This window comes from Pleurodeles waltl, chromosome 8 (genome assembly GCF_031143425.1).
Source record: "Pleurodeles waltl isolate 20211129_DDA chromosome 8, aPleWal1.hap1.20221129, whole genome shotgun sequence".
NCBI classification, from domain to species: domain Eukaryota; kingdom Metazoa; phylum Chordata; class Amphibia; order Caudata; family Salamandridae; genus Pleurodeles; species Pleurodeles waltl.
This window is the reverse complement of record NC_090447.1, coordinates 419,543,544-419,561,175: the sequence shown is the minus strand read 5'-3', so window position 1 is coordinate 419,561,175 and position 17,632 is coordinate 419,543,544. Positions and strand designations below refer to the sequence as shown.

At 45.5% G+C, this 17,632-nt stretch overlaps 1 protein-coding gene across 4 annotated transcripts in view; it reads left to right on the top strand.

The window, feature by feature from the left end:
- HERC2 (HECT and RLD domain containing E3 ubiquitin protein ligase 2) overlaps positions 1-17,632 on the top strand; it is a 1,448,528-nt gene that overhangs the window by 159,470 nt on the left and 1,271,426 nt on the right. For all 4 annotated transcript variants that reach the window (XM_069204283.1, XM_069204284.1, XM_069204285.1 and 1 more), the window contains exons 9-10: positions 3,385-3,556; positions 5,879-6,052. In XM_069204283.1, coding sequence (XP_069060384.1) covers positions 3,385-3,556; positions 5,879-6,052 — 346 coding nt within the window. The remainder of the gene's footprint in view (positions 1-3,384; positions 3,557-5,878; positions 6,053-17,632) is intronic.

Sequence of the window (17,632 nt, the reverse complement as noted above, 5' to 3'; positions counted from 1 at the left end):
CGTGCACTTGCGCTCTCTTGCTCGGTGTGGACATTCCCCTTACGTTCCACGTAATTATCTCATATTGTTGTGCGTGTGCTACAGTTTGTTGAGCCATATTTCCCTGTGTGGTGTTGCCTTCTTTTGTTCCCTCTTAGTCCCATTTCCTTCCAGTTGTCTGCATATTTTATTAGGTCTATGACTAGGGCTGGCGAGCGCGTTAGTGTACCCTGCTGGCGGTGTTGACCTCGACTAACCCCTTTAACTCCCCCTATCCCACCCACCATGTTTACTAATCCCTCTAATCGATTACTACCACTCAAACTTAAAGAAAAAAGGAAAAAAAAATAAAAGAAGAACCCCATCTTTGTTTCTTTGTGGGGCCAGTATCCATTCGGATACTCGTGGGGGGGCACTCATTCGGGTCGGGCGTGTCATCTATGCGGAGCACACACCCTTCCTCAGACCTGGTCTGTGAATGTGCACAAGCGTTTGCGTGAGCACCCCCGAGAGGGCCCCCTCATTTATCTGTCCCCCCTCCCCCGCCGCCCACCATGTTTATACTGCCATAATCACTGGTGAACAGTTTAAAACACGAAAAGATACTTTTCGGAGTCAATGCGGTTTATGTTACGATTCCAGCTTTAGCCACTTCAGGAATCTGGACTCCTAATGACCTGGCCCGTTCTAACAGTCTTGCTTTTAATGCATTATCAATTTCACAGTTCGTCTGCTGTTCTTGGAGTAATGTCCGGGCCTCTGAGCGCTTCCGTGATTGTTGAAATTAAGTTGGTCGAGTCCGAATCTGATGCAGATGTATGAGTCGTCCGGAGTGGCTCAAAAGGGTTTTGCATGAGTGTCGGAGTTTCTTTTAGTATTTTCGCTCTTTCTTCTGCCGCCTGTTTCTCAGTGGGGTGGCTCCTTGGGCGTCGCTTGCTACGTTTCCTTGTTGCGGCGGCGGTCCATTCTTCCTCCTCAGGTGCACCCTCGTTTGATTGCGCGAAGCCTTTGGCATGCATCCATGTCCAGGCATCTTCTGGGGAAGCAAAGATATGTGTGCGGTCGTCCAAACTCACCCTCAGTTTAGCTGGAAAGAGGAGAGCGTACTTAATGTTGTGTTCCCGGAGTCGTTGTTTGATTTTCACGAAAGAGTTCCTCCTGTTTTGTACCTCTTGAGTGAAGTCCGGATATGCGTGGATCACTGCGTTCTTAAATTGGATTGGACCTTTATTGCGGAAACGCTGTAGAATCAGGTCTCGGTCCCGGTAGTTCAGGAGTCTCACTATGAGGGATCTAGGAGGCTGACCCAGGAGTGGAGGTCTGCCCGGGATTCTATTTGCTCGTTCTACCAAGAAGAACTTGGAGGGGGGAGCTATTCAGTACCTCTTTGATTAGCCATTGCTCTGTTGTTAGCTCCGGGTTTTGTTCCGGGGGGAATTCAGGTATCCCCACTAGGCGAATGTTGTTACCTCTGGATCTGCTTTCTGCTTCTTCGGCCCGTCTCCAAAGGGTCTTTACTTCCGCGTCTAACCGTTGTATTTGTTTCTGGTTGTCTGATACAATTGGGCCTGTCGCTGTTAGGGTATCCTCCGTTGTTTTCACCCTCTCTGCCAGTTTCTGGTGGTCCACTCTAAGTAGATTTAAATCTTGCGTTACTGCGTCTATTTTATGCTCTAAGGAAGATTTAGTGTCCATGATAGCCTGTAGTACTTTTTCGAATTGCACTGAGTGCGTTTGAAGTGTATTTTCAAGTGATTGCAGGGTTGTATTTTGCGATTGTTCAGTATGTGCCAGGCCCGGCGTATTTCGCTCCTGGTTCTTTGTCATCCTAGATTTCCCAGCCATTTCTTCTCCTTACGAATGTCACTATCCACCAGGGATAGAAGGAGTAATTGGATATATCTTTCGGTGAACGTGTGCTTTTGAGTGCGACTATGCTTCTCCCAGGTTGCAGGGTCTTTTTTTTTTTTTTTGGAGGGGCCTCTTTGTTTTTTATGCGAGGCAGGTCCAGAGAGTAGTGTAGGATGTCGCTGTGGTTCCTGCAGATCCGGCGAGACACAGTATATTGACTGTATGAGCCCCTTGCCCCCTACTGGGAGCCCCTCATGGAGTCCCCTGTTTGGGGGGGGGGGGGTGGAGGCCCAGGGGGGTGGAGACCCCGGGGGTCCACGCCGTCTTCGTGGGAGCGCCTCCGTTCACTTACGATTAAAATTTCTGGGGGGAAAAGGGGGGTGTGGAAAGGTCAGTCTCCGGGTTAATTGCGCTCGGCCGGTCCCAGCTGGGGCCGGGTGGCGTCTCTTTCAATCCCCGCGTGTAGGAGGAAGGGCGGGAGGGGGTGGGGGATGCAGCCGCCTGCCTACGGCAGGCGCATCTCACTTCGCCCTGGCCCCTGGCTGTCGTTCCCTGTGCCGTGCGTTCCTGGTGCCGGGGCGGCTTCCTTACGCCTGCTCAAGGTCTCCAGACCGAGCACCGTGGGCCAGCTCGCAGCCGGGGGCCCGCGAGGGCCGATCCAGCGCTCGGGGCCCCCCCCGCCCCACCAGAGTCCCGGGGGTCCGAGACCACCGGTCGCCGTAGCCCCCTCCTCACCTGCTTCCAATTTTGCGCGCAGGGAGCCGCTTCGTCGAGCGCCTCCTTTATGCCGCCGGAGTCCCGCGATCGGGACGGCGCGGCTTCATCGAGTTCAGCAGCGATTCGGCTGCTCCTTGGTTCCAGGGATGCCCTGGGGGCCGGCACGGATCACCGTTGTTGAGGCTCCCCGTCCGGGGGCGCCCACCAGGATCTATAGGCCAGGCCCGAGTCGGAGCTCCGCTCTGAAGCGTCCGATTCGGTGGCCATCTTGGCTCCTCCCCATCCCTGTGATGTTTTATATGCTTCCAGTCAGTAGAGGAGTAATGAATGCTAGGGTCTCAGGAGCAGCTCCGAGAGCCTCCTCTGCTGAGCACACAAGAGGAAAATCCCATCAAATCCCACAACTATTGGCCTGCTTGTTATAATATTGCACAGGAATATTTGGGTGATCCAGAGGCCAGCAGGTCTTATAAAAACTGCATGTCATGATCAAAACAATATTGTATTTGCTCCTTAGTAGCATTGGTTGCAGTGAAGCATAGGGTGCACAAATCATTTTATGTACAAGATTCCTCAGTTTACTAATAATCTTCTCATACTGAAACACGTACCATGTGCTCAGAAATCATTACTACTTCTCTGTATCCCTCATATTAAGAAGGAACATCCTTCTCAGTCACCAAATGTTTTCTAATGTTTGTCACTGTAATTTCCTTTATTCCTATACCGTAAGTGCTGCCTTACCATTAAAGTACTATTTAGCTTGCTTCCTGCCCATTTGGCTGTGCACACCAAATGTCTTGCATCACAAACAATCACAAATACTTTTTCTTTCAGCCAAATGCTTTCTGCCGTTATGCTGCTTCTTCAGCTCTGGAATAATGGAACAAAAGAGACTGATAATGAGAGATCAGCACAAGGAACCACTGCTCCCCTTCTGCCATTACTCCAACGGTTTCAAAACATAATCTGTAATAAAGATGTGCAAAACACCGAAGAAGAAATGCAGGTAAAAGACCATTTCAACATTGTCGATGAATATTTTGTAGAAACGTTATTAAAGCTTGAAGAAACCACAACTATATAGGCTAACATTGTAACTACGGGAAGCATTCATTTTATTATTCATTTACCAAGCCTTGAATAATTCATGCTTTTCATTTGTTGTAAGTTAGTTTGCAAAGTAAGGCAAACTGAGTGCTCTGTGTTTTGCAAAAACAAGTACACGCTACTTTTGTACATATTTCACTCAAATCTTTGTCCGTTGTTAAAGTGCTCAGACTTCATAATGTGATCTTAGTCCACAGTGCCCTCAGCACAGATATCCTTAAAACATCCCATCCTCTAATACCTTCGTTCAGCGTACTTACCTTCTATACTCAGTGTAATACCTTCTTTCAATCTGCCCTTTCACCAAAGTGTTGCTGTGGCTACACCCCACCCTCTGTTTGCAGCCCTTGTGGCCTGGAAGAGTGACTTCTTTCCAGAACATGAGAAATCTAATGCATCTATGTTTTATCCCCCATGGTCAGTCTGTTTAATTCTACCAATGGTTCCCCTACTTGTATCAATCAATTGAGAAAGCTGGGTGTTGGGTAGGGGTGTGCCCCCATTATTTAGTGTCCTATATAATGCTACCATTGCTGTTTGTGGAGACTTAGCATTGTGTAGCAGGGATCAGAGCTCCTATTCGAGCTGTCTGAAGAAAGTGCCTGTAACATTATATGAAGTGTTTGGTAGTATGTAGATGAATCAGACAGGGTCATCTTAAAGATGTGAATGCATTAATTGTGCATTAACACTTAATGAAAAGTTGAAGATAAAATATCTGCAACATCAGTCATGGTGTGGGTGTCTGCCAGCACCTCACATCCTTTCTGAAGCCGTAGGAGGTGACTTCTAAATTATGCTAGTAGAAATCCATCGACCCCAAAGTAGCTTCGAACCTTTGTTATCTAAACCCATCCATACTCTTTTGATTGCGGGGTGCCTACAGTTGCTCCAATTCCTTGAAGTGCCTCTGATGAAGCATGGGCTTTGCATAATATATCCTATATACGGTATACCTCTTGAATTACTGGAAAATACTGAGGTGGATCTGTACCATTTGCAGAGGGTCAACTGAGCCCACATTACTAACAGTATGAATAGAAGTACGGGCCAGGGACAGCTTGGTCTGCTGTACTTCCCTGGATTTTCTTATTATAACAATAACATTGTCTCCATTAGCTAAAATAAGCTGATCTCAGTTATTAAACTGAAACCACTCATAATATTTCTGCTTAGCCTTGAAGCTGTTGTAGATAGTGTCGGAGTCAGAGGAGAACCTTGTTACATGAAGACCAGTGCTAACGTGCATTTCTTAATGTTATTAAGCAAGGTGAGAGACATCACCCCTTAATAAATCCCACTTGGTATCTTTAAATTCTTTAAATTCTGCGCCACCTAGGTTTGTTTAAATCTAAATGCAGTAATTAATGATTCAGTTGAGCTTGGTGGATGATGCTACAGGGTCCCTTTTCTTCATACAGGAGTATAGATGAATTAGGTTGGGGTAATGATGACAGTCTTTTCAAGAAGTTGGTTTGCGCTGTAGTAAGCTATAACAGGTTGGACCTGCTCAACAGTTCAGTACAACAGTCTGCTACTAATATAATTTAGTACCTCTTGTGAAATGAGACAGCCATCAGACTTTCAAGTTTTAGAATTCAAACTGCAGTCTGGGTTAGTGTAGAGTCATTAAATTAGATTTTATTCCTCATCTTCTGTTTCTAATAAATAACCAAAACCTTGAATTTGGAACACTACATTTATGAAAGCAGCTAAAATTAGTGCTGACCCATTCTCCAAACTTGCACAGTAAACAGCATTGTCAGCTTAAAATGAGAGGAACATATTCCAGGCATAGTTTAGGGACATCATAAAAAACCTCCTTCGATATATATTTGAAGCCATTAACAAAGTGATTACAAAGGGAAGGCGTTCGGTGATCCTCAAATCACTTGTCAGTTTACCAATGCATATAGCTGAGTTTTGATGCAGAATTCTGACTAGATTGGTGCTGTCTATTTTTTTATTAATCTAAAGATGACTATTACCTAATTATTCATGGCACAATTTTAAAGAAATTAAATATTTCACCATTTGAAATGTTGCTTTTTTAACGAATAGTCATTATATAACCTACTTCTTTTTGACAATTCGACATTGTGATAATGTGTCTCACAAGTTGCACAGTGCTGTGTTGTCATTCCAGTGGTAGAAGTGTTCTGCATGAATGCCAATAACGTAACATTGAAATGCTGCATGTTATTTTGTTTCTATGATGCAGATTCTTTCTTGCCCTCTGACGCCCAATGAGAGTTTCCTGAGGTATCTGACCCTGCCACAGGACAATGAACTAGCTATTGATCTTCGACAAACTGCTGTTGTGATTATGGCTCACTTAGATCGCCTGGCCATGCCTTGTATGCCTTCTCCTTGTAGCTCACCTACTTCTCACAAGGTACCTGTATGCTTTCTTATATAAATATATGTATTTATCCGGATTACACCATGCAAGTTCTACACTGTTACATAGTATGGCATGCATCAGTGATATTGTTTGAAAATGTGAGGCGATGTAACCATTAAAGTAATTCCAAAATGCACCAAGTATAGAATTAAACAAAACCATACTTAGTACCCTGTCTATCCAGATGCGTTAATCTTTAAACGAACTGTAAGCAATATATGGGGACGTAATGATGCACGTTATTGATAGACTTATTATTAAATGGCAGATCTGGTAAAGTTTCCATTTTGTACATGCAATGTCTTGACCGACTAAGCATTTCAGAAGGCACAATGGGTAGGGATCCCTTTTTGCACATCCAGTCAGAGGAGAAATCCAATCACTGACTCTCTCTTAATGAAAGAGTTGTTGCAAGTTAAGATCAACAATGTAGGTTGTACTGTAAGGCTACAGAAAATTTACCTCAGCGAACTGTCTTTACTGTTAAAGGCAATCTCAGAAGACATGGATGCTTTGCATACTCTGCAGAATAATATTACCACACGAAAAAGGTGAGGGTCCTGGAAGCCTGTGCAAAGAATCCTGAATTAAAAATGAGATGTTTCAGCGTGCACATTTTATGCCTTCCAAAGGAGGTGGAAGGACGTGAGATAGGTTATGGATTTACAGGGAAAAGAGAATTTGGTCAGGTAAGATTGTGGTAGAAGTGATGCACTGTACCCTGACAAACCACCTGTAAAGGTGAGGGAATAACATGAGGGATAAAGAGAGAGATAAGGGAGTTCCCACCATGACCAAGCAAGTCAACACCGTGTCCTCCGCCTGCTTCCTCACCCTCCGCATGCTCCGCAAGATCTTCCGCTGGATCCCCGCCGACACCAGAAAAACCGTGACCCACGCCCTCGTCACAAGCCGCCTGGACTACGGCAACACCCTCTACGCTGGGACCACAGCCAAACTCCAAAATCGCCTACAACGCATTCAAAACGCCTCGGCCCGCCTCATCCTCGACGTACCCCGCAGCAGCCACATCTCCGCACACCTGAGACACCTGCATTGGCTCCCAGTCAGCAAAAGGATCACCTTCCGACTTCTCACCCACGCACACAAAGCCCTCCACGACAAGGGACCGGAATACCTCAACAGACGCCTCAACTTCTACGTCCCCACCCGCCCCCTCCGCTCCTCTGGCCTCGCACTCGCCGCCGTCCCTCGCATCCGACGCTCCACGGCGGGTGGGAGATCTTTCTCCTTCCTGGCAGCCAAGACCTGGAACTCCCTCCCCACCAGCCTCAGGACCACCCAGGACCACTCCGCTTTCCGGAGACTCCTAAAGACCTGGCTGTTCGAGCAGCGATAACCACCCCCTTTGTCCCTAGCGCCTTGAGACCCGCACGGGTGAGTAGCGCGCTTTATAAATGATTTGATTTGATTTGATTTGAGAGTGGGCAGATCAGAGTGGAGTGGGAGTTACGACAGACTTATGTTGGAGCTTTCGAAGTGCATTGCTCCCAGGGCGGCAACCCACCCTGCAATGAGGTACTCCAGTGAGACAAAATATAAAAAATATGTTTTTAACTTCATGAAATAACAAACGTTTTGCATGTAGATGCCTTAACAGGTCTTAGCTGACTGGGACAGAGCATAGATGTTTGGGAAGACTGCAGTGCAGAGTATGAAGAGGCAGTATCTTATGTTCAGTAGGCTTATTTGTGGCCCTCCACCTTTTGCAGTTGATTTTCCTTAGTGCATTATTAACTTGATAATGAAAGCCTCAGAGGAACAACTGATACCAGGGAATGGATTTTATTAATGTAGTCTATAAATGGTTGTCAGTGCCTTGAAAGTTCAACTAATTGACTAGGGCCAATCTTGACTAGTTTAAACCCCAGTAAACAGAGCAGTTCATCAACTTAATTACGTAGCTTTGTTTTAAAGGTTATATTCCTTTCTTTAAAACACTGGAGATCAGATACCACCCTCTGTCTGTTGGATCCGTAACCATTTTAAGGTGGAAGTGGAAGTGGAGGAATTCCCAGTGGTGATCTAAGAGCTCAGCCTTGGTGTTCAATGAGATATGCATGTGGGAGTGGGAGTGGGCTGATGTGTTTGTGCAACTATTTGTTAGTAACACTTATAGCACAAAGTAGGGCAGATATGCAGAAATAATGGCTAGTTTTATGCAAAATCTGCTGTAGAATCTTAAGGAAATCTGAAAAGATATATATTTTTTTTAAAGTTGAGCAAATTGTCTATGTTTATTGGAGGAGGTTGAGGGACAGTATGTTGCCCTTGGACTGTATAATGTCACTCATGGTACCTAAAGAATAAGGCCTGTGGATGCATATGCATCATATTGTCCTTTATCTCATTTCAAAAGATTGATGTCCCAAAAGGCACACAAAAGAGATCCCAGAATGGAAGTGTAAGCAAATGCATACATTCTGGCAAATAAGTTAGGGAGTGTGTTGAAGGATGATGCTTCTAGGCATGCATTTGTTGAGAAGAAAGTGAGGAGACTGAATACTTTAATACATGTCTTTCCGGCATACTGTCCTACTTAACCTTCCCTTTCTTTTTCATAGTATCTGGTGACCAAAAGGGGGGCTAACTTTAAGTTTGCATTCTTGTTAGTAAGCAGGTAGTGAGCAGTGAGTTCAGTGCTTGATAGTTGCCTTACGTAGTGAAAAGGTGGTTACTGTCTTCACGGTAATAGCTATTTTTGCTGCTTTGATGCCTGGGTAATACCACTGTTAAGTTGTAAGAAATATGATAATTAAAATTATCTTTAGACACCCTTAGCACTTAATGCTTGCTTAGCCTATGAAGCATGAGGTTGAAAGTAAAGGAAAATGTTTTGCCGTGCAGGTAAACCTGACCTACCCTTCCTTACAGCTATGGTACTGTAGTCAGCCAACCATGAGTGGCCGCTGTAAAGCCTCTCATGTAATTTGTAAGGGCTCTTCTTGCTGACTGAACTATTGTTTTACTTGTCTGTACCCACCCCTGTCTAACCCCTCATGCCCCTCCCTGCAATCTTCTTTCCCATCTCTGCAATGCCGTATAACGACTTTTCAGGTGCAAACTTGCAGTTCTCTTCTGTCTCAAAGAAGCTGACACTCGTTGCCTTTATATTAATGCCGGGTCACTCTCTAGACACGCAGTACAGATATGGGACCTACTTTGCTCATTCTCCCAGACCTCTGTTTCTCAGAGACTTGGCTCAATAAAGACTCCAATCCATTTCTAGTGACTGCTATTCCTCCCTGCTACACAATTATGAGAGTAGATGGACCCTCTAAAAGAAGGGGGAGGCATCTCCCTCTTGGCTCACTCCAGTGTCAAAGTTACATTCTTGATACAACAACTTGCAGTTGAGTGGAAAACTAGAATTTTAGCTTCTCGTTTAGTGCTTGCTATTTTATGCCTGGCGCTGTAATTTACAGACTCATACCCCCCCTCCAACTCCCTCCCCAAGAGCTAAAGAACAGTGCAATCTCAGGCTTCTTCATCTCATCATTCCTTGCTTGCACATAACAACTTTATTATGTAGGTGATTTTAACCTTCACATTGACTATTTCCAATTCTCTTAAAGCTACCACTCACCCATGAAGCTGGTGACACACTTGACTCTATCTGCACCAGCTTTAACAGCCTAAAGGTAAACACCACTCAGTCTGTGATCTTGATAGATACTTTCCATATTAATTTCAGCATTCCCCTCATGCATTCTCCTCCCCCTACCTTCCCATCTCAGCACTAAAACTAGACCCTGGTAACAGAACCAGGACCAAAAATTTCCCTTCAACTTGAATGCTGATATTGACACAGTGGTCAATAGTTTTAATAAACAAATCAAGTAGCTTTTTGACTCCATTGCCTCATTAAGATTACACACCTCAGAAAATGCCTTTTTACAGAATGGTGTACCCAATATATTGTAGATTTCAAATGACAATGGAAATGTTCAGAATGTGCTTGGAGGCAGTCACTTTCTGGAAGCCCCTAATTTAAGCCTTCTTCTTTTAATGTATGACTGACTGGCAACTTTTTCAGTTTTAAAAAGAAACTGAAGACTTAGTAGTTTTCCTGGCTCAGACCCTATATTCCAGCTCCAAGCTCATCTGTAGACGTTTTAAGCAACTGAATACCCATTTGGAGCAAGTAGGCACCCTAAAAAGTAATATAACATAACACAACAGTTTGAAGAGACTTGTACAAACGTATGCAGTTGAAGTACCTGTATTGTTGTGAAGCCCACAGTTCCTTCTGTTTTAATTTCCAGTGAAGTCTTGCTCTGCTACAGTCTCCTGTGTACAACCAGACTACAGCTTCTCTGAACTATGTAATAATTTATAAGCATTTATGCTGAGTACTTGATTTGCCTTGATCTTGTCCAGGATTTGAAAATTTAGCCATTCTGTCTTATCTATGAGAAGGAACTGAAATCCTTTGTTTACTAATTTATCTTAGCTTCTTTCGGTGAGAAATAAACAATGGATGTGTTTATCAGTCCTTGCCCCACGAGTCACACTACTTGTCTGTTAGCTTTTCATGGTACATTCTGTACATAGCATATGGCTTTATGCCAAACTCTGTGATTGGTGTGCTAGCCCCCACTGCAGTGTCATCCGAGCCATTGTTTTGAAGTTGTGAGCAGTGCACTTGGGGGAAGCTATGGTTTCTTGGCTCACCATACTTTTCAATTCTCTTCTTTTTTAGGTTTTTCCTTGCAATTATGAAGTCCCTTTAATAGATGTTGTTTGGGGGCATACATACTCATCCACGTAATAAGTATTTTTGTGAACAATTTTGTGTTATGACCAGATATGAATTGTCTGAACTAGATGAAAGTTACCTTAGTGTGCCCATACATCAGGCCTATCCATTTTCTATACCTTCTGCATTACATCCAATAGACTCTACTTAACAGAAAAACAAGCATACATTTTACATTTTAGCAACTTTTCAGAAAACAAATAACCCCCCCAACCATTCCCCCACCCCCCAAACAAAGAAGCGAGCTATGGTGCTCAGCGTCCCCATTAGCCATCTTGTACCACACCCCTTTTTAGTATAGTAATGTCTGCACGGAAATCCCCACTTGAGGTGTAGCTACAGACCAGATTGAGTATAACTGAAGACAGCCTGTCATTCATTGTGTTGCTGAGTGGGAAGTATCACACCTACTTTACTAGTGGGTAAGGGGACTAGAACAGGGAATAGTCTTCTTTGTGAAGAAAGAAACAGTTGTTCATTTGCCTTTTCACCGTATTCCTACTATTTCAGATTTTCCATTTGTCGTCACATTGCAGTGTTACAGTTAGGACTTATAACATACTCTGGATATAGTTTACCTTGGAGCATTCTTGTCAACCTGACGACCAACCAAAAATAAATCTGAACTATAATCCTTGTTCATTCTCGTTCACCAGCATGGCTTTAGTCTTCTAATCCACCCCACCGCCCTCATTTTTTTTTCATTTTTGTAGTTTGTATTTAGGCCTCTTTGTTATCAGTACCTTAATTAATTTGCTCAAGCTGAGTAATTGGATCAGCACAACCATTAATGCTTCACAGGCTGTTGGAGTAACGGGCAGTTAACTAGCTGATTAATATTTGACTACCCACAAATAGATTTCTCTTTCATGAAAAATTATACACTAATGAAACACCATAGGTATGCCAATCAATTCTAAACAAGTGGAGCCTTAACCTAGAATAACGTTTGAAGTTAACTTTCAGAAATCACATTTCATTGTGAGAAACCAACAATTCATCTGTCAGTAATTATCTGGTATCTGCCTGAGATTCAGACCATGTAGATCTGCACATACATCAACTGCAAAACTAGTTCAGCATTTATTAATGATGTGTGCTATGTGATGGTGCACTTGGGTCTCTGGGACGGTTGGAGGGAACAACACCCTGACGGTAGGGAATATACTTGTCATCCTAGAACACATGATAATCATTCTGGATTGGACTGGTTTCTGTTGGGAGGTCTTGATAGCTCGCATGTTATTCATCTGGGTCGGTTTTTGTCAGATCACACGCCGGTTCGGCTGCAGTTGCAGTGGGGGGAGACAGCCCCACGTTCACCTCGAGGTTAGCGTATGACCTCGGATTTGCTGCTGATCAGGGATGTCGGGAACAAGTGGGTGATGCCATTAAACAGTATCTGGACATAAACTGGAACACGACTGCGCCCCGCGGCTTGGAAGGGGAGGCTATGAAGGCAGTCATTCGGGGTGAGTGTATAAGCATGGTAGGTGGGGTGCGCAGACAACTGGAGCGGAATCTTACAGCTCTAGAGGTGAAATTGGGGGAGGTACAGCGGCTGCCTCCTGACTTGAGCGCCGCTAGACGGGAGGAGCTTGAGTTGTACAAGAAGGTGAACACTTGTTCGGACACACTGAGCAGAACCACTCTGAGAGGTTATAGTCCGCATTTGCATCGAGAAGGTGACAAAACAGGCAAACTCCTAGCGTGGATCCTGAAATGGGAGGTGGAGGCTCCGCCAATACTGGGCATAAGGGATAACCGAGGGAGTGCTGCTAACGGGGCAGGGTGACATTCTATAGGAATTGGCGTCCCACTTCCAAAAGGTATGTAGGGCTAGCACTGAGTCGTTGGCGCGGAATGCGGAGTGGTTTCTGCGGCGGTTGCGATTGCCTAGGTTGGACCTGGAAAGTAGGGATGCGCTTGTCCACCCGATCACTGCATAGGAGGTGGGAGAGGCAGTGAAGGCTTTGGCAAGATCCACATCCCCTGGAGGGGACGGCTTTCCCGTGGAGATGTATAAGGCTTTTTCCTCCACACTTGGGAACGACTGTTGGAAGTATTTGAGGAGCCGCGGGGTGCGGTAGGTTACCGGAAACCATGCAACAAGGTACAGTGTGTTTATTGCTCAAGCCTGGGGGGGAGGAGGGGTGAATGCTGCGGATCCCTCTTCGTATCAGCCGCTAACCATGTTGAACTGTGGTGTTAAGATACTCTGTAAGATCCTGGCCACTCAAATCAGAGGAGTGATTCGAGGTCTGGTGCATGAAGACCAATGTGGGTTTATGCCTGGTCGCAGTACGTCCTTTAATCTGCATCGCTTAGTGCATGTTCTGCAGGAGACTAAGGGAGAGGAGTTGGAATTGGCACTGGTGTCTCTCGACCTGGAGAAAGCGTTCGACACAGTGGAGTGGGACTATTTATTGGAGGTGTTGCGGGGCATGGGCCTTGGTTCCGGGTTTTGCGCATAGATTCAACTATTGTACACTGCCCGACAGCGCATGTGCGTGTGGGGGGAGAGACCTCAGATGTCTGGGAGATTGGCAGTGGTACACGGCAGGGGTGCCCGCTAACGCCTCCCCTGTTTGCCCTGGCAGTGGAGCCCTTGGCGATTTGGCTCCGGGAAGAGATGGTGCAGTGGGGGATCCTGGTGGGTCGAACCGTGCACGTAATTTCTATGTATGCTGATGATGCATTGGTTTATGTGCGGGATCCTCGCGTGTCAGTGCCGGAGTTGTTGCAGAGGATGGCGGTATTCAGGGCTGTTTCCGGTCTCAAGATCAGTACTTCTGTTCCCTTTTGGGTCTCTTGTTGGAGTTCCTCTGGTCGGGCTCCCTGAAGTGGGGTTGCGCTGGGAGGTGCTTTCGGTACCTGGGTATTTGGGTCGCTAACTCGGTGGATGTGTATAACACTCACAATACTGAGCGGGTAGTGGTGGGCCTGGAGCGCTCGGTTACTTTTTGGAATAAGTTGCCCCTCTCTGTTATGGGTCGGGCGTCAGTAGCGAAGATGGTGTTCTTACCCCAGTGCCTTTATCTGGTGCAGAACTCCCTGTACCCGCTGTCTGCTTGGCTTTTCCGAAGCTTTGATAGCCTGTTGATTTCCCTAGCATGGGCGGGCAGGTGAAGCAGGGTGGCCCTGTCTGTGTTGCAGAATTACCTAGATGGGGGAGAGGCGGGGGCTGGCGATCCCCAACATCAAACATTATTATTATGCAACTCAGCTACAATATGCAGCAAAATGGTTGTCAGAGGTTGATAGTTGGGAAAAGAGATTGTATGCTGGTGTGTGCGATGAGCGATCTTTTGCGCACATTCTCATGTCCGGGGTAAGATCAGACCCTGCTGCGCCATATCTGGTGAGGATTATGGCTGGGATTTGGGAACAGGTGGTGAAGCGGGTAATCCGGCAGGCTCCCTTTGATAGGGAATTAAGGATATGGGATCTATCTCCGTACCGGGATATGGCAAGGACAATGTCGATGGAGGCCTGGCGATTGGGTGGTTGTGAGGTGGTCAGTGATATGTACACTAATGGTGAGTTTTTCTTTCATTTTCTGAGGCTTGGGATTTGTTTGAGGTGGGCCCTGGCCAGGTTCTGCAATATGTAAAACTTGAGAGTGTAACCCGCAAGATTTGGGATGGTTTCCCGTTGGCTCCCAGGGCCTCAGCGATTTGAACGGTCTTCTTAATTGGGGCGAGGATACGCACTTGATTGCTCACTTTTACAGGGCATTACGGGAGGATCAACCAGCCATGATTAGCGTGGGATGTAAGGCGTGGGAAGCTGATTTGGGGCTACCTATTGGGGATGCTGACTGGGATGCGGCCCTATCATTGGTCTGAACGGTCTCATGTAATCATAGGTTTAAATTGATGCATTTCAACTTTGTGCACAGGACATATATCACTCCTAGGAAAATAAATAAGATAGACCCAGGTAGAGGGGACAGTTGTCCCGATGTGGTGAGCTTGGCGCTTCTTTTCTACATATGGCTTGGTCCTGTAGAGCTGTACATGTTTTCTGACAGGAGGTGACGGCGGCAATCACCGAGGTCACTGAACTTTGAATTGGAGGTCACCCCGTTGTTGTGTCTCCTGGGGGTGGTGCGCAGGCGGCGGGGTAGATGGATTGTCTATAGGTTGGTACAGTTGGCTTTAGTACTAGCCAAGCGTAGAGGTGCGATTGGCTGGATGAGCACGCGGAGCCCTGCGGTCTCTGACTGGTTGCGGGATCTACTGGAGTGGGGGCGGCGGAGGAGGAGCACATGCGCTTAACACGTAGCGATGAGAGGGCGCTTGCTGATGTGGCTGCTTGGAGTGCACTTCTAGAACGGTTCACTGATGAGGAGGACGTACGCTCTGTGAGCTGCAACGTGGTGGTGGGGGATGGGGAAACACACTCTCCCTGGTAGTACTTGTGACTATCAAATGTGGAGGTAATCTATCTTGACTTGTTTATGTTATTAACGGTTTGGTCTCATTAAGTAGTGGGGCTGATTCCTAGGATTGAGGACCGGAGGGGGGGGTCTGGTGATGTCTTCACCGATGATGCAATGCTGTGTGTGCCCCTTTGGGCATCATTACATGTCCGTGATCTTACTCTGATGAACCTGCACTGTGTTGATTTTTATGTTGATCTGTAATCTTTCGCTTGGAAAATAAAAACAGATTTAAAAAAAAAAAATAAAAAAAAATAATGATGTGTGCTGTATGTTTCTGGCCACCTCTGCATCCTAGTCACTTTTAGATTGAGCGCGCAAGCGCTCTTACATGTTGTAATCTATCTGTGGGCTTTTAACCATGCTCACCGCATGCCCATCACTACCACTCTTACATGGGCTTGCCTTTCAAAAATCCTTTGTTATCATTGGTAAATGCTTTACATTTGTCCTTTTTTTGGGGCTGTTTTGTTACCACCTTGGCCATCGATCCTGTTACATAGATAATTGCACATTTGCTGGTATGTTTGACTGCGAGCAAACGTCTTTTTCCTTTTGTGCCTCTCCTTCGCGCTCATGCTCATGGCAGCCTTGGTGCTTTGAATTGGCTTGCTAATGTCAACTGTCTTACTTTTCATTTTTTATTTAGATGGCAAGAAAAGTCCAGTTAGGAATTTACAAAGCTAGTAACTCTAACTCGTGCAAACGCGAGACCCATTGCATTGCAAATGCTTGTTTTAAACATGTCTTTGACATTTTGGGATGCACCGTACAAGACGATTTAACAGTGTGAGCAAACATTTGAGTGGCTTTTACAGTGGCTCTGCAGCATGGAGAGGCCTGCAGGGATCATACAGTTGTTCAAGGTTACAGGTCTGTTTTTGCACCCGACATTGAGTATTGGTAAGATTGCAAAACATAAACATCAAAACATCATCAAAGTGCATCAGGCTTCCAAGTAGCCCAGCAGATTTCCAGTGCATTATTATACTGCATTTGGCTAGTAGCAACAGCAGGCCTGTGAATCTCGTTGTGACATTAGCTTTAGGGAACATGCCTATCATGCAGACCTCTATGGTGGTCAGTTTCTGTTTCCTCATGACTGTCCAGAGTGGTCTGTACTATATTTCAGACCTCCTGAATGAGGATACAATCCCAGATGCCATGATTGAAATCTGCAGAGGCATGTGCCCCTTGGTGTAGGCAGCCGATATTCTGTGGTGTGAGGTATGCCTTATGCAATATAATTAGCTAGAAAATCTAAAGTGGGCATTTTGGAGACTTTCCATGGATATTCTGTTGCTCTCTACCATTACTTGGTGTCATAAGCCCATCCAGAGCTCATGACTCCTTAAGTGGTTGCAAGGAAATGTCAGTGTGTTTCCCCTATTGATCTATAAATCCAGGTTGTGATGCTGCGGCCCTGTTCCATGGTGTGTAGAGTTTGCAATAATAATGTGGTTGGGGTAGAGGGTGAGCTTGCCATCTCACTCCAATCTCGTTTAAGGGATCACCTTATCCTACCATATTGCAAGAATTGGACTAGTGGTAGATTTTGGGTGTCATGCAGCATTTGAAACTCTGGGAGAGTCTCCTCCTTAGATACATCTCTCAGGGTGTGGAGCTCTAGTCATTCCCACTACACAAGCTCATGGGCCATTGGGTGTCCAGTTTCGGTGGGAAGGCTGCAGAAAGGCACAGCCTGTGTTGATGGAAGGATAGTGCATGCATTGTTAAAGTCCCATCTCCAGAGGTCACAGGTGTTAAGCAGTAGGAGAGGTACCTCCTTCCTTACCTTTGCCCCGGGGAACAAGAGTCAACACAGGGCGCCATCCTGGGTCTGAGTTGCCATCAACCATGACTAGTGTAGATGATACCCTGCCAACCAGTCAGCCACCCATTGGAGTTAGGCCATTACCATAGAAGTCCAAGTCTCCTCATCCTCCCTTGACTAGGGGTGGTCTCAGTTTCACCAGACCTATCTGGCACGTACCTATAATTTATTATATAGCCATCCAAAATAAGTGTTCGGTTATCTCTGCATTAAATTGCAATTCAGTAGATAACTCTCACAGCAGTGAAATATAATAGGTTGTGCCGTTTTAAATTTGACGTTCAGTATTCTGCACTTTTGTAACTTTATGTTGATCCCTCCATTATAAGTGTCATGAATATTTACACAGAATTGAGTGAATTGAAAGACGTAGTTTCAATCTGAGAATTGGTAACCTGGCAGTTGCCTCTAGTTGTCACTAGGCTGTTCATACTGTGGCTAATTATTGTATTTGTCAGATAAACATATTGTGCACTGGACTGTTTTGACATGTTTTGATTTTGCCGGCTGGGA